Here is a 22,745-nt window from a genome sequence, read left to right as displayed (position 1 = left end):
CATATACACTTTAAAAAAATGAAAACATAAGGTTTATTCAAATGGGCTCTGGACAATGTAAAACCCTGAAAGTAAACAATTAAAGCCATTAGGGAAAATGATGAAACACTGAGGTCCCATCAGGCAATGGAATAATCTGCCAAGGGAGGTCATGGAGATGCCAGTGTGGAAACAAACATTGCTTCAGTTCTGCCTCGCTACTCTACTGATTCCAAAAATGCATGGGTGCCATGGTTAGCACGATAGTCTTTCTCTTCTACTTTTTATCCTTGCACTGCTACAATAGGTGTTCTGAGGAGCTATATTACATGTTACTGTAAACCTGTGCTTCTCCATAGTTCAGGTATGTGTCTTCAGCTTTGTCAGCCTGAACTTTCAATTTTTCAATGGGATTTGGAAGAAATACTGCATGGCTATTTCCTAGTTAGACTTTTGAGGGTTATTTTTAAATCAGATTCATGTCACCGATGTATACAAATACATTCCTCACTATAACAGAAATATACAATTGTTACCCTTCTAGTTTGGGAATAATACGGTGATTCTAATGATGTTCTGGAAGCTGCAATTTCTTTCCTGTCTTCAGCCTTGGAATTAAAATTACTGAAGTCCAAAAGGTCCTTGAAAATCTGATTGTGTTTTCTGAAGGCTTGCAAGAGAGCCCAGGACAGGGCACTCAAAGAAATGGCTTAGGGTTAGATTGCTAAGCAGTGACAGAAGTGAAACACCAGGTTGTCCTAGGTAGTAGAGACAATGGAAAAAGATTTGGTGGGCCCAAAATTGGCTGTGAAGGATCCTTGGCTGCTGCTTCACCATGCTAACTTGGAAAAGAGAGCATGAAGAGGTGAAAATGCAATGTACTATGATGCCTATTATGTACCACCTGTTCCTTTTGTAAATCCAGAACTATGAGATTTTACAATGGTAAAATTAGTTTGTTTATATTTATATATTATAGTTTCTTATATTGAGGATTTCTCCCATGTGGAGCTATTATGAAGGTTAAGCTACTATAGAAAAAGTAACAGCTCTGGGGCATGTATGTTAGAAATCAAGCAGAAAACTGAACAGATATGAAGAGGATATTTATTACATCTGAGCTCCAGTGACTTTGATGGTATCTCTTGCAGATGATTTCCACTGTTTATAAAACCTAATTCTTAATTTTCTACAGTCTGTCTGGAAATGTTCTTAATAATAATATTCTTACCTGCTGCTTTTAATGCAGACATGGATTTGTAGTTACATACGGAAGAAATAAGTATAGTTTTAATACAAAAAGATATCTATTCTCCGAAGTAATTTTTATGAGATAGAACTCTCTTTATGGCACTTTATTCCTATGTTGAGATATTTTGGGGACATAAATTTCCCTGGAATTATTTTAATTCAGAGAACAAAATTTCCCAAATCACTAGCGATAACACCAGGCTATGGTTTCCAACATAATTTGTTGCCCAAGAACCACAAAGGCCTTAATAGTATTCAGTGATTCTCTGCTCTCTGTCCCTCTTTGTTTCCATGGCTCTGCTCCTGGCTTGGTTAAATTGGTTTATCTCCCTTTTCAAAGCACATTTGCGATATTACTAAATAAAACAAGGGTGTCTTTGATTAATTTCTTACCAGAGTCACTGATATTTTGGTAAGAGTGGTAGCTCTTGTGTAGCAACATGCTGGGATGATTCAGGCTATCCCAAAGCAAATAGTAAATCATACGTTAAAAACAATGAGTGGAATAGATTACTGCTTCACCTTGAATGTGTTTATAAAATGTGTATTGTCCCATGTTGTTACTCAATGCAAAAGCTTGTATTTGAAACAGTGAAGCAAAAGTGTATTTTGACATATTTTGTTTTTTCCTTAGTCCTCTCCATATAATTTTAGATCCCCTGCAATTAATTCTGTTTTATTGTGCTAGACTTCCAGCTTGTTGACATGCTACTAACATCAGCCAGAGAAGCTCACAAAGGAGTTTGCACAGGTGCCTACAGGCTGATACTAATATCCCAGTCTCACATGCCACAGATACAGGAATGCCACTGTCACAAATTTGTCACTCATTTGGCTTCATGTGAGCCTCAATTTCTTATTGTGTTTTTGTTTTATTGTTTGTTTGTTTGTTTAGAATGAAACCAGCACAACAAAATCACTCTCACATTTTTTACACTGTTGGTCACAATGGCTCAGTGTGCTGTGAGGAACCGTGAGTCTGTGGGAAGCTGTTAGACACTGGGCTGCAATGACAGTCTCAGCACCTGCCCACTCCTGTCCTTACAAGCTGTTTTCTCTGCCAACCCTTGAAATACATGCATGCAAGCAATAAGACTTGTCCTTTTTGTCTATCCTGTTGTAAATGTCAGAGTTGGGAAAATTTTAGACTTTGACTAAGCCATCCTTGAGATGAAAAAGCTGAAGAACTTTGAACCAGAAGGGAATACAAAGACTGGTAAAACAGATGTTTGCCATATGTATTTCTTTTTAGCAATTAAGCCAAAGTTTCATCTCTAATGGTTTTATCAGTGCCTGTGGCAATCCATTCTTAGTGTGGCTGTATGAAGATAAAGTTAACAAAATAATTACATTACGATGATTCACTGGGAACACACAGCTTTCACAGAACAACACGTTATTTTAATTTTCTCTGTGTATTCACAACTTCTTGGTTTTACATTTTAAAATCTTACTTTCTTCAAGAGCATTAAAGAGAAAATGGCCAAGATTTCACATGGTCTATTGCAGAATTTTATCTTGCAGTATGAAGACAGCTGCTGCCAAATGGGCTCATTTAGTTCATCTAATCCAACTCTCTTCATTTTGCAGACCCTTCCATTCCTGTCATTATGTCCCTGAGAATGTTTTCTGAATATTTGTACATAATTTCTTCAGTTCTGACTTCTTAGGGGTAGAAGATTGGTTTAGCAACTAAAACCAGAGATCTGAGAAGTACAAGATATATAAGTTCTGCTAACAGCTTTTCTAGAAACTCATGGCATGGCCCAGGATTCATCACCTAACCCTTTCATGCCTCAGTTTCCACTCTCTGGTAATAGTATCTCAGCATGCTTAATGCAAAGTAAAGTGACAGTGAAGAAATATGACTGAGAAGTGTTAAAATCCAAATGCTCCTGATCAGCCAGGATTTAAATTGACTGAATGTGTGGCACTTCCCTTGGAAGAGTGTTCTATGCTATACTAGACCTCAGTGTTAGCAGATTGCATCTTGATCTTCAGTCTCAAATTTCCTACAGTAATCTGCATGTCTCTTATCTCCTGTAACCCTAAGATAACCATAATCTGTTATTGAAATCCCTCCCCCCTTAGTTATCACTATCTGAGCCACATTGTCTGTATGCAGTTTCCTCATGAATCTAAACTCCCTTGTTAAGTCTTGACTTAAGGATGCCAGCAATGTGTCCTCTTTCAATTCTGCGCTGCAGCAAAGGTTTGAAAATCATCCCCCTAAACCAAATTCTAGGGTCAGCCAATGATTGTGGTACAACTGGAGTCAGTGAGCACTGGTAATTTTCCCTCTCCCCCAAATGAGTGAAAAACTGGCAAAATTTAAACAGCCCTTTGTTGATGACTTATGACTAGCCAGATGCCCACAGTGCTTGAAAATTGGGTAATAAATAGCAAATACAAATCAGCTGGCCTACTTGCACAGGCAAACAGGCAGAAGCCACACCTGCCTAAGTAGGTAGGTGCCTCACTGAACGGCTCCCAAAAATGTGCTCAATGAGACAGGTGTATGAAGTGCTGCAGCAGCTGTCTGCTGAGTATGAGATATGGCTGGAATCCTTAAAGAGGGACCACGTTTCTGGAGAAAACTTCCAAATACGTTAGCCTGAAACATGACTCTTATAAATCTTCCCATGTTTTCCGATCTGTTTTCATACATGACTGCTAACAGGCAAAGATATTTTTATTTTTTAGCAAGGGATTTTTAACCTGCTGTTTGGGAAGTCATGTTACTGTTTTTGTGGGTTTTTTTTTGGCACACCTCTGTTTTTGGTGGCAGTGGGTTGTATTGTCATAAGTGCAGAATTATGACTTTGCCTTTACACTGTGGGGAAGAAGCCCTGTAAAATGCAGTATCATTCAGTAGCACCAAACGGAACACAGGAAATTACAGGCCAAGTAAATTTCTTTTTGTATAAATGTTCTCTCTTTTCAAGTTTGCTTCAGTGTGAATGTCCCTCTTTAAGGTAAGGCCTTCAATATGGGGAAAATGTCAAGGTAGGTCAATTTTTAGGCCTAATAACCTTGAGGTGTCCCTTCAGTTCCATAATATATTTCCATACGGTCATCAGTGCATGGCAATGAGCATTTAGCAGATGGGCACGCAAGGGGCTATACTGCATGCTTCTGCATGAAGTGTTACCGCTTAGACAAAACACCGGGGAGGGATCCTGAGACCTCAGATGATCATACCATTGTTAAACATTGCACATTATGTATTCCCCACTTCCCTGCAGGTGTCTCAGGCACAGGAAAACAGTGGGCTTTCTTCTGAGAGTGACACTGGTGATTAACACTGGTGTACACAGAACAGTTAGAAATAGGGAAGATTTTATATTTTTCAGAATTGCTAACAAAAATTCTTTAGAAAAAACAAAGGAGAATGGATGTCAGTTGCCAGCACTTAGCCTTTTCATAACAAACAGCCATAACTGTTGGAGTCCAACACTTTTTTTGCACACTGACCCTGCAACAGGGTATTAGAACATTTAATGCGAGCTGATTCCTAAAAGTACCAATTTCCTCCTACTGGTTCAAGTGTTAGCCACTTTGCTACTGACAGAGAAGCATTGGCTGTTGACAGGTGATGAAGTTCATCATCCCAGTTTAGCTGGCAGTAGGCAAACACAAGCAATGGTTCCACAACTGCTGGCAGTGGAGCTTGTAGCGGTGGGCCTAGTAGGGCAGCTGGGAAGGGCAGACAAGTCTGGCCCACTTCTGCCTCTTTTCTCAACAAAGTGAAGACCTTGGTTTCCAAAGCACTTTGAATAGTTTGAATCTTTGCACAACTACTAAATACTCTCAGGATGTACGTATATACCTTTTGAAGAGCTTATGTCCAGCTTGTATCACAAGCTAAAGACATCAAGAGTAAGAGAGCTAGTATTTTTAAGGGATTTCAGCATTATTTGCTCAGATTAACAAGGTTCTGTTTTTCCAGAATTTGCTCATCTGGTTCGTCTTATTTTTTGTTTCTTATTCTCTTCAACATCAGTGCCTGCAGCTGGCATTATTAGCTGTGATTACCATAACAGTAGAATAACAGCAGTTTGAAAGCTACTGCAGGTTCCCAAATATTTATAAGTTAAACAACTTTTTATTATGCTTCTTTTGATTCTGTACTAGGGATCCAGCAGTATTTGTTTCGGTTTGCTGAGTCCTTGTCTTATAACACTAAAACCCTTTCATACTGAATAATTAAGTGAATTTAACCATCTGTTAAATATACATTTTCAAGTATTGCCCATTGGGATGGAGTGAAAGCAGCCAGAGTGTTTCTGCTTTCCTTTTGGTCTTCCCCAGAATAAGACAGATTCTGTTTCATTTTTTGGATGCTCTAGTCTTCTAGTCTTCATTGCTATTTTCAGAAAACAAGCATGAAGTGAAATTGTATTATCTTAGCTACTTACAGTATATTCTTAAGCATTCAAACAGAAGCATTTTGTTTTTATATTAATATAATAGTAAACAATATTTCTGGGTTAGGCCTGTTTCTGTTGTCCTTGAAAGCTAATGGTAAAACACGAGGTAATTTAAGAAGCAGTGCAATCTGGCTCTTCATCAGACTGCGGAGAGGAATTGATAAGAAAAAAATTGTAAACTTGTCTAAGACTGACAGTCCATGACTCGTCCCATTCACAACTGAAGTCTGATGAACATGGAGTATATGAAGAGCTTTAGCTTTGGGTTTATTTCTTGTGCAGAACCTTTTGTGTTAGCTAATGCAAGCATAAAGTTAACAAAGGTAGCTTAGTGGGCTGTTCATCTGAAATGGGCAGCAAAAATTTGTTGATGTACATGCTTACAGCTCAGAATTGTAGTGCAAAACGTAATTGCATTGGCATATGCAGATGTAGGACTGAAGCAGCTTATCATAAAAAGCAGGATGGGAGGCATTTTGAAATGGTAAGAAGTCCTAGCACTTCAATAACTGCTGCTTTCCTGTTGTTACGCTGTTGTGTTGTTACAAGGGATCTTGTTACTTGTCTGCAACACAGACCTTGTCCTGATCCTCCCAACAGCATGCTCCAGGAGTCATACGCTTACATTATGCAGCACAGGGGCAACGCTCAGTCTAGATATTTACCAAATGCTTAAGTGGAGATCTTGTTGCTTGATCTGCAGGTGTTTTAGCATGTGGCAGATGCACCTGCCTGACTACTGTAATAACGATGGTTAAAATACAATTTCAGGAGCACACAACTAAAAATGGACTATCTTGGATATGTGCCATGATGTAAGAGGGGAGGTGACATTCAGTGATCATGACCTTAGAACAGCTGAGGGATACCAGTGGAAGCTTGCCAATAAGATATGAATTAGAGAGGCACCCATATAAAACCTGCTCTGCAGAGTGGATCGTAAAATTTACAATAGGAATTGTATTGTGCAGATGAAGTGCATTTGAATACAGTTCCATTTCTTTCTCTTCTCCTATTCCTTCCCAATCCAACAAAGAAAATAATTTCCTGTGTAGCTGAACCCTTTAAAAACCTTACCATAAAGAAAAAATATAGCATAGAAATCCAAAAGTTAACAGTCCTCCCCTGCAACTTTCTTTACTCTAAAAAAGACATATATTTTACCAAAGCATATCTTCTGTGTGGTAGTTATGTCAAGATTAAGTCCTACGGAAACAAGCTCTGGTAAAATGAACAAGATGCATCTTGGTGGTAAAGGACTAACCGTGGGCAGAAAAATGTAGTGCTGGCCTCCCGTGCAGCTCCTGTGAATTGTGCCTCCATTGGTGTTTTGCACAGAGACAAGTTTTGTGCTTTAGCAATCAGGCTATGAGCAGAACAGGTTACATATATATTTAGTGCTGTGTGCTCATCTGTGTAAGAACCCAAGTATAGCCATAGGGAGCAATGGTTTTACAGCACCTTCTTTTGGGTGAAGTTCATTGCCCAGACTGTGAGCACAGGCTGATTGTCAGCTAACCTGCAGAGCTTTGATTTTGTTTGCTTTGCTGTTTGTTTTGCTGTTGTATTGTGGGGGTGTAGAATAGGAGAAGGGCTTTGCAAAAGCAAAATAGTAAGTCTGGCCACATAATCATTAAATGTTTGTATCCCCTGATTGTTTAGGTTATTCTTCCTTCTTACATAACCCATTTTACATTCCTAGGAAAAATACATCTAGTTTCAGTACAAAGGTGTTTGTGATCCAGTAAACTAACACAGATTCCTTTTAAAATTCATAGTTCTGTGAATTAGGTTGGTGTTTATTAAATTTCTGTATACTTTCGTAACAGATTTGATTACAGCCTGCATAGGTTGCCATGCTTTTCAAAATACAGTTTCATTATCTATTAAAATCTTTATTGAATATCTTTTTAAATATATTTCTTTCTCTTAATTTGTTGTCCTTCACATCTAATGAAAGAATAAATAATCCAGGAGTGCAAAATTTCACCCTTCACTTGGAAGTAATAAATGTTGGTATACTTGTAAAAACTACATGGATTCAAAACCCCTTGTTATCATCATAGCCTGTAGCTGATGTACTGCAGTTTATGTTTGATCCATTGTAACTCTTCCTCAGGTGATTAAAGCAATTAATATACTGAAAAATATATGAACTTGTATTCTGATAACTTATATTTCATATATTCTGGAATAAGATATTCTAGGAAATGCTTATAATACTGATACAGCCTCTCTGTGCATGCAAACACTGTGAAGAGGTATCAATGTGATAAATAGAAAGACAAGCCTGAAGTGTTTTGCTTCTCAGCCTGTTTCTTTCACAGTATTCATTACTGAATTTCTATACGCACTCAGTGAGTTATGTGTGAAAGTGAGTGCTCATTACAGTTGTTCTCAACTCATTAGATACTACTGCACCTTTGTGAAGAGAGATCCACTCATTGGTGCAACATGATCTCCGCCTCTGTTGCGGTTTTTCTTATCACAATAGAGAGAGAGGTGAATGAGAGGATGGTGATATGTGAGGTTAGCCACATAACCTTGTGCTTCAAACCAGTTTATTTGATGTCTTTAGTTTCCATTTGTCTTGAACAAAATAATCTGAAAATCTTGTCAGGAACAAGGTAAATACAAAATTGTCAAACTCTGATCATCCCAATCTAAGTATGTCTTCTTGATGTTAGTGGGTCAAACCTGGGAACCATTTATTTCTTATTGAAGCAAAATTCTGGGTAAATTTAAAGGATATCATCTAAGCCCTGCAACTCTTGCTGCATATCCTGTTCATGCATGCAGTGCTGTCCCATGTCCCTGCAGCTGCACATCGAAAGCTGCAGCAGCTTCCTGCCCAGATTTAACGTGCCTGTGGTGTGTTTGATGTGCTGCTGATACCACCATGTGCAGCACTGGAAGGGCTCTTCGGTGAAGTTCCCCAAAAGAATGGCAAACTCCAGAATTTCACTGTGAGCTTGAAAATATATGACAAAAGGTCAAGTGCTGCCGTTGATAGAAAATGGCAGTGGAGTAAAGTTAAAATGTTTCATTCAGTGATATAGCTGGTCCAATCTGTATCTGCAGTACAGTGCTGACAGTATCTCAGACTGAAAATCATGACCTTATAACATGTTTTGTGTCAAAAGGTCCACTTACTGAAAAATATAACATTTTTTTTTCTAGTAACACATTAGTTTGTTATTATAATGACTATTCCTGGCCTCACCCAGCCAGTAATAGCTATCTCTTCTGGATTAGCTCCTCGTTCTAGTAAACTGAACAGAAACATAATAATTGCTTTAAAGGGGATTTCTACAGTTATCAATTCACATGATGCTGTTTGAGTATATTTTAGTCTGATTTTCCTACAAAAATAAGAGTTTTGTGGCAGTATTATTTTCTAGTCCCCACCTCAATCTTTCTTTCATCTGGTCTGAATAACCTTTGAACCTGCTAGACAATTTCTGCCCAGTTTAGGTGAGTCATTGAACTTTGAAGAGAACAGAAAGGGTTTCAGTGATTTTCTGAAAATGAAACAAAAAGAAATAATGAAGTAGGGACAGGTGCTTCTTCATGTCTCCAAGCTGTAGAATTAATTTAATCCTTGTTAGGCATCAGAGTCCACCGAGCCTCTTGGCCTCACAGCACAACTGAGGAGGTGCCCAAGCTTTACCAAGTTCCCTGATTTGGACCACCTTCTGCCAAGTGCCTTCTTGCAAGGAGTTTTTCAATTCCAGTGGCTCTTCTCATTCACGTTTGCTTCAGAAATATAATGAAATTAATGCCAAGTTCCAACCTTCTTAATGTGTTTTTGGTGATGAGAACATGAACTTGGATTTCTTTCTTCTCTGTTGCAATTCATATAGTATCTTTTAGTAGTCATTAACAGACAAGGATAGTAATCCTTGACTTTTTAAGTATGTTTTGGAGTTGTTGCTGTTGGTTTTTTTTTTTGTTTGTTTGTTTGTTTTTAACTTTAGTCTGTGGCTGCAGGTAGAAAATTAACTTTTGGTTGAAATGGCAGAGAACACTAACCAAGTTCAGAAAACCATTGTTTGATGTGTGCTTATTAATAGCATATGAAGTTCCTTTTAATCTTTTAATAATTAAATGAAGAGATTTAAGGAGAAAAAAAAAAAAGGCATTTTTGCTCATAAAATTACATTCTTTGTCCAAATCTGTACTGACCAACTGTGAAAGCTGACTAAATGGTGTTTTATGAAAAGAGTCTCTTAAAAGTTCCGGTACCTTTGGCTCTTTGAACAGAAGTTGTAATCTGAGAATAAAATAAAACATGACTTTTATTTCAAAATGTCATCTTTGATGAGATTATGTTAATATGATGAGGCCATGTTAATATTTATTAATTCAAGATGTTCTATTCCTGTGGCAGAAGTGTTTGATCTGAACAGATAGTATCACTCATGTGAAGCAGGCTCATCATATCTACCAGGATAAGCAGGTCATGCACTAGGTCAGTGCTCAGATGGGAGACCTGTGAAGCGTTCATGCTGCTAGAGGAAAAAAAATAATAATAAGTGATCAACTAGCTGGCACGTTTCCTGCACAAGAGTTAGTGAGTCACTATTCCTTCTCACCATCAGAAACATAGTGCTGGTGGATAAGCCATCTTTCATATGGGGTATAAAATTGGAGTTATATCATTTGTAGTCGTTAGAAGTGCCATGGTGCTGCTGCTGTCCTTTGTCAAATAGAGTGATTGCCTACATGCTACCTGCAGTTAGGCAGTTTCAGTGCAGCATGGGATTTGGCACCCACTGTTGAAAGCAGTTGGGCAGTTGCAGCACCCCTGCCCTCGTTTAACGATGACATATGCTGAACACAAGGTGTTTGGGTAGAGACAAAAAAAAAAGGAATCTGAAGCCAAATCAAGTGTTTTTGTGTGTTTGAGTGGACAGCCTGGAGGGGGAGGGAAAGGGGTGTCTTTTTTTTCCTAGTAACCACAGTTTCTTCTGTCTTCTGAAATTGAGAAATCTGGAAAACTGTTTGAAAACATGAAAATAATGTGCCCCAAAGTCTCAGGAGCTTTAGGCTAAGTAAACAGAACCCTACCCATTTACTTACTGCTTTGTTAGTGATGCATTTGCCAGCCAGTCTACAGATTTTTCCACTTCATGATTTTTTGTTTTTAATATTCAAAGTTGGATAATAACCACAGTCTGTTCTCCTTGTATTACTCTCCTTACCTTGCAGATCATCTTTCTTTTCTCAGCTTCTCTGCTAGGAGACAGCCACAGCCCTTCATACCTTCATGCTGAGCCTTCATGCTACAACTATATTTTGGTCATGCTGTTTACCTACAGAGTATTCACAGTGCAAGTACATTAAAATGGCAATAGTAGCAGAAATGTGGCCAGACCTGTTCTGTCTTACGAGATGCTGCTTTGCAAAATAGCCATAGCTTCAGGAAGAAACTGACTAAGTTGCTAAGGAGGATTTCTCAAATAAATCTTTCTGTTGAAAAGAGGCACTTGTTATGACCTCTACCTTTTGACTTTTATGGCTTAATCCACTCGCTTTTGTGCCCTGTGGTTTATTTAATCTCACTTGATCAATTGGTTTGTTAGAGGCTTGCTAGCATATCCTTGCAATCTCAGATTGCTCCATACTTGTCCTGTTAATAAACTGGGTGGTTTATATCTATGCTTCCAAAAAGACAGGGGATTTCTTCCAAGTCTAAGAAAGTTAAAACTTCTATCTTTTTCTTGAAGGCAGACTTGAAGAAATGCTAGGCTTTTAAATCTAAGTGAATACCTTTCTTTGTTGTTTCAGAAGTGTTTGGGATTCACAGTTCTATTGGAAGTGCAGTTATTTTTAATCAATGGGATTTAGTTTTTTTCAGAAGTATTCATCTGCACTCTTTTAACCTAACACCTTTGCAAAGCTCAGCAATGGTTTTCTGGAAAAAAAGTCACTATTACAGGGTCTGAAAAGTTTACCATCTTATTCTTTTAGATTCAGAAAGCAAGTAACACTTTTCCAAATATGTTCAGTATGGAAAAATGAAAACTATTTGTCATGCATTTGTTCTCAGCTAGTGTAGAGCTTATTTGCCCTGGATAGCTAGTGGTATAAGCATGTGTCAGTATAGGTAAGTTTCTCCTGAACATAGCTATAGTTCTGATTTTGAATTCTGCTTTCTACAAATGTTCACTTCTTTCTGCTTTAGTGACCATTCTTGTAGCAAATTTATTGTATGTGTGAAAATACTATGGTAGGACATGGGGAAAAGGAAGAATGTAGACATAGTTAAAATGTAATATATTTCAAAATTCCTGTGGAATTTTATTCTTATTTTACAGTATTTGCCAAAATGACTAGGAAAAAAAAAAAAAAAAAAAAAAAGCCAAAGCCCTGAGCTGTGTCCCTTACTCTTTATGCAGTTCAGAATGTATGGGTCACATACACTTCATGTGCAGTCTTTCTGTACAAAGCAATTACAAATCTAAACAATGTAAACATATATAACCATGTGGTTATATAACCATATACATCTATGGTTATATATAGTTTGTTAACTCCATATTCCTTTCCTTTTAGTGGAATTCTGTAGATAGAGAATGTATATTTTTGGTTGCCTGTACTTAAAAAATACTTGGTTTACAACTGACAGAGTCTCTTGCATTTCTATAGACCTTTTTTTTCTGTATCTGTAAAGTTCTTACGAACAACATATGTGATAGTTGCTATATTTTTAATACCTTAGTGGAGCTGATGAAGAAAATACAGTGATATATATATATACACATATTATATAGGAAAATTTATCTGCATTGAAAGAAGGCCTGTAATCCATTTAGAATTCATCAATGTACTTGTTTATGATGTACCACTTCATGAGTTTATCATTTAACTTTGCAAGCCAAATAGCTATTGTATTTCTGGTATCATCATTACCCCAAATGTGCAGGATGGATATAAAGACTTTTTTTTAGAGTGCCAGAATGCCTCCATTAAGTTTCAGGGAAAAAAGACAAAAAAGGAGAAAGGAAAATGTTTGTTCCAATTCCCTGAACCTGTACGTGTCTGAAATACACTACTAACATGAAAAGCACAAATAGTGCGGGTGTCAGGAGAATGGCCTTGAGGAATATTTTCCCCTGTACCCTGCTGTTCTTTACACCTAAGTGGTTATGGATAGTCACTGTCGTGAGCGCCCTAAGGAAAATGAGCTGGCCTTCTCAATCCTGTCTCTGCTTAACACATTTTATCACAACCAGAACATGTACAATTGCACCTTGTTAGGCCAACTTCACTGAAAGACTGAGGTGCTTTAGTCTTCAGTGGGGAAGTCCTGGTGCCATTGAAATGAAGGAAAGCTCCAAGATGGATTTCTCTGGAGCCAGACTTTCACACTTTGCCATTTTGCTCTGAATGACATTGGGCTGCATTAAGAAATCTGAGTTGCCAATGTTGAGTTCGAGGATTTTGGACTGGGATCTGGTGTGATCTAATTTTAAAGGCAGGTATAGACAGATGCAAGGAAACAGTTAGCTTAGAGTTGAAACAGTAGGGTATATTGTGGGGAAATCATATTCACTCTGTGCCTCTCAAATGAGAAATTGTTATGTTCAAACCTAAGATGAAACTGCCATACCACCTACTATGCCAAAGCCTTTTTTAAGTTAGTCCTGATCTCAGCTTCCTGCTTTATCATCATACTGCTGTTCCTTCGCCTGTCAGAGACCAGCGAGTCTCTGGGAACTCATTTATAGTACTGCTTCTGTGGCCTCTCCTGAAGTCATTTATAGTATTTGCTCCTGTAGCTTTTCTCATATGTCTGTTATTCTATGTGCGAAGTAGCTCCTCTTTTATTTCAATCATTCCAGAAAATTCAACCTTTTGGGGATGGGGGAAGCAGGACCTGTTATTTTATTATGCTATTTTACCATTCACATTATTTGTATTTTTCTTCTTAGAAAACCAAAAGGGATGTAAATAACTTTGATCAAGACTTTACACGAGAAGAACCAGTATTAACGCTAGTGGACGAGACAATTATAAAACAAATCAATCAAGAAGAATTTAAAGGGTTCTCATATTTTGGAGAAGAGCTACTGCCATAGACAACGTTAGGCTGACAGATGAATGATGCTGCAAGAAGTGATTCTGAAGAGATCGTCAAATTACTAAGACTCAGTAGATCAAGAACTACTTCTCTTTCCCTGAGCCCATATCCCTGATTTAAGTATATATTTATTGTTTTTTTTTTTCCTTTAATCTTCTGACATGAAAGCACTCTTAATTTCTCTCTCACAAAGCAATGCAAAACAATTTTGTATCAGAAATTGTAGATGTAACACACTGCCGTACATTTTCAACTTTTCTTTTATTCCTAAGATTTCCCCAGAGGACAGAATCGCATCTTTTGCATAGAAAATGGAGCTCGGCAATTAAAAGTGATTTAACAGACCATGTCATGTAATTGTCATGTGCATTTAAGCTAAGAAGTTGAAACTGTTTCTTCTGTACCAGTGGTTACGGTGAGATCTGTACTCAAATGTGGAACAAATAAGTAATATATTGCTCTTCAGAATGCAAAGAAGTCTGCCTTCTTGGAGGTGTAGCCCTCAGTTACGAATGTCTTATTGCAATGAGGTACAAACATGAAATAAAGCTGTCCAGAAGAAGCAGCACATCAATTAAGGCTTTTGATGAAGTTCCTCATAAAATTTAGGGAAAACATTTAGGAATAAGAAGAGTCATGAAGATAACTGAAAATTTATTTAAAGCAAGAAATAGTTACTATTTAGATGGATATTAAAGGGCTAAGGAATAAAAAGCCTATAGTACTTTATCACAGCTATTTATAGGCATTTTACAGTTTTTCAGGCAATTGGGTATACTATCCATGTTACTAAATTGAATATCCATTTAAATGAACCATTAATGTGATGGCAAGCTTGCAAATGTTTACAATTAATTTTACATTAAAAATTAATTATAAACATTATAAATTTGCCTTTTCCATTGTAGCTAAGTTGATGAATAATTTCTTATTTATATTTATTTTGTCAGCAGTGTGTTACTTTTGCACACTTTTACAAAACCATAATACTACTGTGTTTGTTGTTTCTATGTTTAAAATCTAAAAGAAATATGCTTTTAGAAGACACAAAATAAGGCTATACGTGCATTATGTGGAAGTGTGTTGAAAAACTGAAGATCAAACATTCACAAACTGACAATATTGAAAGTTGTAAATTGAATTTTTTTGTGTATTAATTGAAATGGTAACTCATGTGGACAATATTACTAATGTGAAGTTACCTCCTGTAGATATGCTAACAGTGTTATGTACTTATATTTCCAGGAGTACCCTGTGGTTTTGGTTTTGTTTTGTTTCTTTTGTTTGGTTTGTTTTTTCGGGGGTTGTTTCTTTTTTTTTTTTTTTTTTTTGTGTACATGTATCGCTGAGGTCATTTTATTATATATTTTACTGGACTGAGTGAGCGGTCATTGGAATCCATTTTAATTGTTGCACATGGATTTCCAGCTGCACAAAATATATATACTTGTGATTGGCAAAGTGGCACTAAAGAAGCTTTTTTGCCTTTTGTACAGGTGAGATTTTGTATATAGTGTTTGCTGCAAGGCCTGTGGAATTCATTGAATATAGAGGTATCAACTGCTGCATGTTCAGGCATACTATTAAAATGTTAGTCTATGAAAGAATAATTATAATAATGTCCATGTGCAATACTCTTGTATGTGTATTGGTTCAAGTTACTGTCAGAGAGATGAGGTTTTTGTTATAAAAAGATGTAGACATATATTAAGCTATACTAAATCTCCTGTATAGTTCTCTTCAACTCTATTATGATATGATAGAGCTAAGAAAGAGAAGGAATGTTACAAATTGTGGTGGACAAAGTGTGAATCATTGGCTTTAAGAGATAATCTTGGTCTCAAGCAGATGAGTTAGTTTGTGTCAGTTTTACGTCTGGCTGCTCATAGCCTGTTACTGATGACAACATTCAGTTCCATTTTGTTTTGTTTTTAAAACTCAGGTGTAATTATTATATATATTCTTATGATGATTTCAAAATATTAAATATTATGATATATCAATTAATGTGTTGTCTGGCCTACAGGTGTAATAATGGATCAAGCCTTTAGTTTAATTTAATTTATCTTCAGTAATCTTTTGTACTGGGAAAAGACTAGCTTCTGGAGCTGAGTACCAGCACAGAAACATCTTAATGATTGCATCATCTCAATGTTTAAATTTCTTTCTCTTTTAGAAATATATTGTAGAACTGCCCATCAATTCGTGTCTCACTACTGGCTCTGTTTATTTCTCATCACAATTAGCTTTTGACATCCAGGCAAGAACTGATCACAATGCTAAAACATTCCTTTCCATAGGTGAGTAGATGGCTAGGAAGGCAAGTTATTGGATAGTGCACTACTGTTTGTACAACAAGAGGCCTTTACCTAAAACTATGAGCATTTATTTTGAAGGAATAAAAGCATCCCATAAGGCTTTTGTAAGTAAGCTATATTCCCGTTTTTAACAGAAAGATAATTAGCAGATGTTTGTATTTCAAGAGGCCTCGGCACCTGCATTGTTTGGTAGGATGCTAAGAGAAAAGTCAAGGAGATCAAAACTTTTGCATGGGCAGATATTTCTTCAATATAAATAGTTAGATCCTCTGCATTGGGTTTACATCAGAAGGTTTGTCTGTTACCTTGAACATTTTTTAAAGATAATTCTTAAAAATGGACATTTACATTTCTGCCTATTCTGTAAAATCTTTCCTGTTCTTTCTTTGTAAAATGAGTGCAAAATGCCAAAAAGATTATTAATAATAATAATGATTATAAAGAATCCATTGCTTCTTGTTTTTCCTCCCAAACAGACTTCATTAAAAAAAATGAAAAACATTTTTCTCCATAGGGTGAAAAATAATTATCTCCAAAAAAGGCTTACAAATTACCTCTTTTTAAATTATGTGCAGAAAAGTTCTGGCTAAATATAAAATGTATTCAGTTGGGGTGGGGGGAGGGTAGTTTTTTTATTGTGAGGATTTATTTGTACAGATTTTTTTTTCTTATGGATGTAATTTGAATCTCTTGCCATTCATTAGTGTTATTTCATCGTAAACATTATTACTGTGCCAAATGTACTGTATTCAAAAGGATGTGAATGTGTATTGTTTCGGAACCTAATAAATACAATGATGTTAAATCTTACTTTTTTTCCCAAAAGTCTTCATGAGTATTTCCTAATGAGGAAGAAGCAAAGATGAAGGATTTATATTTTTCCTGTTAACGTGTTGTACAAAGTTCCATGAGCTTATCTTTTAGAAGTGAAAGTTTGGCAAAGGAAGGACTTGCTAACAGGAGTCTTATCTGTGAAGTATTAAACGCTCCAAAAGAAACACAGGTAACAATGAGCAAACACAATTTATTTGAGCAATATTACATTTGCCTCAAAAATTCCAAGCAGGTGAATTTTCAGACTTTTTTTTTTTTTTTTCGACTGAATAATCATTGCAAAGTTCAAGAGTTCTGACTGATCCTAGCATTCTGCTTAGCTTGTTAAAACTCACTTCAGTAAGGCACTTTGTGTGCAAACACATGAGACTGCTTTATTCTTCAGTTGGACTGAATGGAGGGATTAATAGTATCCATTACTCTAATTAATTTAATTAGAGATTTAATTAATCACAGACCTTATTAAATGATTTATTTAACTTAATCTGTAAATGTCACATTATCTTAAATGTTTCAATATTTCATCATGTCTTGATTTGAAATATAAATTCTTTCAGTTTTCATGGTCTAAAATTCTTAATTTCTGCTTCACAAGATCAGCTGTCAGCATACTCTGGCAGCAATTCCAGTTATAGACACAAAGGTAGTAGATGTACTAGAGATCTTGGGGAAAAAAAAAAAAGTCTTGGAAGGATTTTGTTTTATTTATTGCATCTTCTGCAATCTTCTGTGTAATCCTCTGTTTGTTTCCTTCATGCTGAATCTTCACTGTCACTGAATGTGTTTGGTACTTACAGCATAACAAAATCTGTGTGTTGACAGCATTAGCAAAATCTTTTCCATACAGATTTTGACATTTAAACAACTATGTAACATCTTGATTTTCTGTGTATGTTTAGCAAAGTTAAAAACATCCAAAGAATTTAAACATCATGCTGTGAACAATAGGCATCATTGGTCTCCAAATACATCAGTCCATGTCATGTTTTCTCTTCATGCTGTAACTAATGTCCCAGAGGTTTCCAGAACATAAGTGACTGAGATATTAAGATATCCTTGCTTACAGACTGTAAGATATGGAAAGAGGGTAGTCCTTTGAATAGAAATGAGTCTCAGCCTGGTTGACCATACATGTTATAAATGTGGTACTAAAAGTTCAAGGAGAGATTATGTACCCGTCTCCTTCTGTGCCTTCCACATACGCCACACAGAGGATGTTAGATCACTTTACATTGAAAATTGTTCTTTGCCTCCTAACAGTCTGGTCAGGTACATGACTAAATCAATATGACAAGCACCTAGACAAAATGATCAAAAACAGAAATTAATTATCCAGTTGGGAAATTAAGTATGTAATAGGTTGATGTATCCAGACACAAGCTCCCAAAATGCAATATGAGTATTCACCTGCATGTACTGTTTGAGCAGAACAGTTTTTGAATTAGAACACGTGTCTGTAGCGTGTTGCTGCAAGCGTGTGCAGCCAACACTGACAGGAAGCACTTTAGTCCCTGTTGTTCCTTAGTGCAGACCCAACAACATATTTATGGAGGAAATGCATGGAATCAGGTGCTTGGGTCCCCAAATTGCCTGATACAACAGCAGATGGAATTTAATAGCAGCCTGTTTGTATTTCATGAAGACATTGCTGTTTATATGTGTCCTTATTTTTGTTTATATCAAGTCAGCACAATAATCTGCTGCAGGTAGATCCTGCACAGTTAATTCATGCACTGGGATCTTGCTCAAAACATGGCAAAAGGCAGGAGAAATCCTTTCATGGTGCTAAGTTAATTCATTATAATATTTATAGCACACAGCCATAATTCCTCCTAAGTAGTGACCACGATGCAGTCATAATATTAAATTGTCCACTGGTACAGGACAATACACAGTACTTCTAATGCCCATTGTAAGTCATAGCCCTAATCTGACAAACACGTTAAAAATTGGTTGTTTGACAATTTTATTTTGGGGCAAGCTTGTCGTCTTCTGCAAATGTTGATATTGTAGACCCAAATCCCCAAAGTTGGAGGAGACATAGTATATGCAGGACAGGCTTCCTCTAGAAATTCCACCTAGCAAAGGAAGAGAAGCATCAACGAGCCCTGGCCTACCAAATGGCAATTTCAAGGTAGGCAGAGTTCTTGAAGAAGTAAATGTGGGGTAAACGTGCCTCATCCTGGGCACAAGGAGAAAATGAGAATGATTTACCTGAGAGAGGACCTCTTTTAAAACTTGAGGGCAAAACCTCCCTGAGTGACATAAATAAGGCATTCATAGAGTCAAAAGAAGGTACAAGCAACCACACTGGCTCATACCAAACATCGCTCAGGTCAGATACCCTGTTCTTGGCAATGGTCAGTATCTTAACCAGTAATGTGTATGAATTACAAATCGAATCTCCAAGTACAAACAAAAGGAAGTACCTATGGAAAAATCTAAGAACAAGAAAAGTGTGAGGTGGCATTCTGCCTGCAGCAGTTTTTGAATTCATGGCTTCCATGAAACAGATGGCGATGTCTGTCATATTTAATATCTCTGAATTACCTTTCTTTTGATTAATTAGTTTTTGATCGATAAGAACTTCTGGCATGCAAAAGATTCTGTGGGAAAGAGTTCCACAGCTCAAGTAGTAATTGTGTAAAAAGATTTCTCCTTTTGTTTATTCTGACCCAGCCATAATTCCATTTTATTCTGCCTGGGTGTTTATTTGAAAGAGAATAAGTAATCTTATTGAATTGAATTTGCTATACACGTTCTTCATGATGCTCAGAATTTTATAGATCACTGATGCATCTTTCCTCAGTCAGTTCTGTTACAGATTGAAAAGTCTTCTTGAAAGGAATGTCACAAATTGTGGTGGACAAAATGTGAATCATTGCCTTTAAGACACAGCATTTAAAAAGGCTTCATACAGGCACATCCCATGGCTTTGGTCACCTATACCATCTTTTTCTTAACCTCTTCTAGTTCTACTCTATCCCTTCTGTAGGTAGGGGGAGTAGAATTACATGTAATATTCAGTATATAGATGCAATTGGATTGTTATAATGAGTACTGTGTTCTGTTTTGGTTTCTGTTACATTTTTATGTTATTTTTTTTTTTATGCAAGTTTGTTCTCAATTATTTCACAGTCCTTCCCAGATTAGTGTCAGTTGTAAATCTAATATGCATCCTCTCTATTAGATTCTGCAGTCATAATGAAAATAGGTTCTGTACCAGGGCATAATGAAAATAGGTTAAACAGGAATTTAACCAGTGCAAAGCCCTGCTCAGTGCAGGCTTCCGTCTTAGCAGGGAACCTTTGATCGCTACCTTCTCAATATGGTTTTCTTACTGCTTTTGTACCCCATATATAGGTTTGTGTAGACTGTCTTTTCTTAGCTTGATTATTAGAATGTTGCATGCAACAAATACTTTTCCAAAATCAAGATATAGGACATGCTCTACTATCCTTCTGTCAACACGGGCTCTTACCGTGTTCTTTAATATCCCTTCTTTTGGCATGTTAGTTACAATGAAGGGGAGAAAGATAAAGGTTTTCTTAGCATGTTAGAAAAACGTATACATGTGCCAAAATAGTTTCCACTCCATCTTTCCTTTTACCTCATCATTGCTGTGGAAGCAGGAGATAAGAGCAGCAGCCTGAGATGGAATGCAAGCTACCACTGTAAATATTGTGAAATGGTTACACAAGACTCTGTCCAAAATTTGGAATAGCTTTAAAGAATTTCAGGTTTGTATACAGATGTTTAATCCTTGGAAAAAAAAAAAAAAAAAAAAAAAAAAAAAAAAAACAGGAAGAAAGTCAGTGACCTGGAGTCTATTGCTGATTTGGGCACTGGACTGAGAACTGAACTGAGCATTGTGTACAATTGTCATCGCCATCCAACACTACCAGTTTGATCTATGTGTCTGATGTACTACAGGAGGCAGCAAGGAGATAAGACTATCATTGCTAGTAACAGCAAGAGTCAGTGCCAGGATGATGCTGTTCTGTGCCAAGGTACATTCTCATTCCTCTAAACCTAGTAAGACAAAATATTATCTAAAGGTACCATTTTGTGCATTATTATAAGTAGGTAAGACTTTTAGGAGGTTGGTGAGATGTTACCATTGTAGAAATAAAGCTATTGTAGAGTTGATTCCTTAAACGAATTGTTTTCTATTCAGGAGATTTTTTTTTTCTTTAAATAAGAAGAAAAAGAAACACTGAAATTCAACCTTAATTGATTTCATTTTCATGTATTTACCACATATTGTCCTTTGGTACATTTATATTTACTTTGTGATGTAAGGGATGTAAGGTCTGCGTAAATCATTCTGTTTCCCTTATGAGTACATGAAAGAGGTCACAAATATGTTCTTATGACATCTTTTACATGGCCTGAGATAATCAAATCTGGGAGATCCTTAGCCTGAGACCAACACTGGGTAGAATTACATGTCATAGCAGAGCCACTCTTACCAATTCACTGGTTATTAAAGCAGAAAGGTCTTCCTACCTTCCCTCCCTATGCCCGAGCCATGCATTTCTGCTTGCTAGCCATGGTCTAGCACTCACTGAACCCCTCTGTGGGCTCTTTCAACTCACTAATCCAACAACAACAACAACAGCAATTGTTTTTGCAAATTGATTTTGATGAACAAATTTGGTTGGCTCAGCAAAGCATCTGTTGGCCCGACATCTGTGCCCAAAGAGGAGTTATGATCAGACACCGAGGACTGGTGCAGCAAGGGGGAAAGGAAGGAACAGGAGTCATGCTTTTTATGTGCATGAGCTGTTAAGTTTGTTTGGTCACCCTATGTAACTGTACCCTTGATTATCTTTGGGAATAGGCCACATATTCCTTGAGTGACAATAAACACATCCCTGCTCAAATATGTCTGTCAGATGGTGACAATTACACAGACTTGTATATCATCACGAGGAAGCTTGTCTAAATGTCAGAAATGTGCTTTTTACTTGTTAGCTTTCACATAGAAAAAATGATCGTGTATATCTCAACAGTCTCCTGTTTTCATTGACCAGAGCAGCATGGAGCTAGAGAGTTTCCATTTGTGCAAAGGAAAAGATGCTTCATGGCCATTTTGCAAATTAGCAAATTGAACCAAGGTGCCACGATGATGCATTGCTTGTTGTTGTGTAAGTATAAAATCAGGAGTAGTGCTAGGGAAAAGAGCATGGTTGAAGCTAGTGTTTGCCTGCTCTCGCTGTACTGGTGTTTCTGAGCACAAGATGTTTCCAAACCACACTTCACAAAATACCTGATAGTGGCCTCCCACAAAAATTCTTCATGGCCTCTTGGAGACCCTTTTGTTCCTCTGGTTTCTAAACCAAAAGACAGTAAAAAGTTGTTTGTAATTGGATACAATCCTTGATGTATAATGGAGGTGGAGGAAAGATGCATCTATAAGATAAGCTTTTAAATGAACCATAGTCGCACCCAGACAAACCTGAGAACATCTGTGTTCTAGGAAAGCTATTTACTCAGAGTCTGTGGTACATCAAAAAAGAACAATTTGTGTTTATTTTTGTTTAATAAGCAGTGAGAAGTAAGTGAAGGCATCAGGCACATTGAGGCACAATTTTCCAAATAATTATGTGGCTGATTAAGCCGAACAGATGAGGGCCACAGAGATTATGCAAATCTCATTTACTTAAATGTGTTAGGATGGGGATGAACACTGTCCTGTTCAGAAGTAAATTTAAGACCTTTAAACTTTACCTGTCGGGATATTGTGGAGATATTTTTTCTTCAAATAAATGACAAGCTAACTCCTTACATGCTAGTGCATTGCAACTGCACTCTTATCTTTCTCTAAAGGACAAAAGCTGAATT

General features: G+C 36.9%; 1 protein-coding gene across 1 annotated transcript in view; it reads left to right on the top strand.

Annotated features, from left to right (window-relative positions):
- PRKCE (protein kinase C epsilon) overlaps window positions 1-16,643 on the top strand; it is a 296,140-nt gene extending 279,497 nt beyond the window's left edge. Inside the window, exon 15 of the mRNA XM_084285400.1 lies at window positions 13,598-16,643. Within this exon, the coding sequence (XP_084141526.1) occupies window positions 13,598-13,744 (147 nt within the window). The 3' untranslated portion in view covers window positions 13,745-16,643. The remainder of the gene's footprint in view (window positions 1-13,597) is intronic.
- The last annotated feature ends 6,102 nt before the right edge of the window (window positions 16,644-22,745 follow it).

Source organism: Netta rufina, assembly GCF_964035555.1.
Source record: "Netta rufina genome assembly, chromosome: 3".
NCBI classification, from domain to species: Eukaryota; Metazoa; Chordata; class Aves; order Anseriformes; family Anatidae; genus Netta; species Netta rufina.
This window is presented reverse-complemented; position numbering and strand designations above follow the sequence as displayed.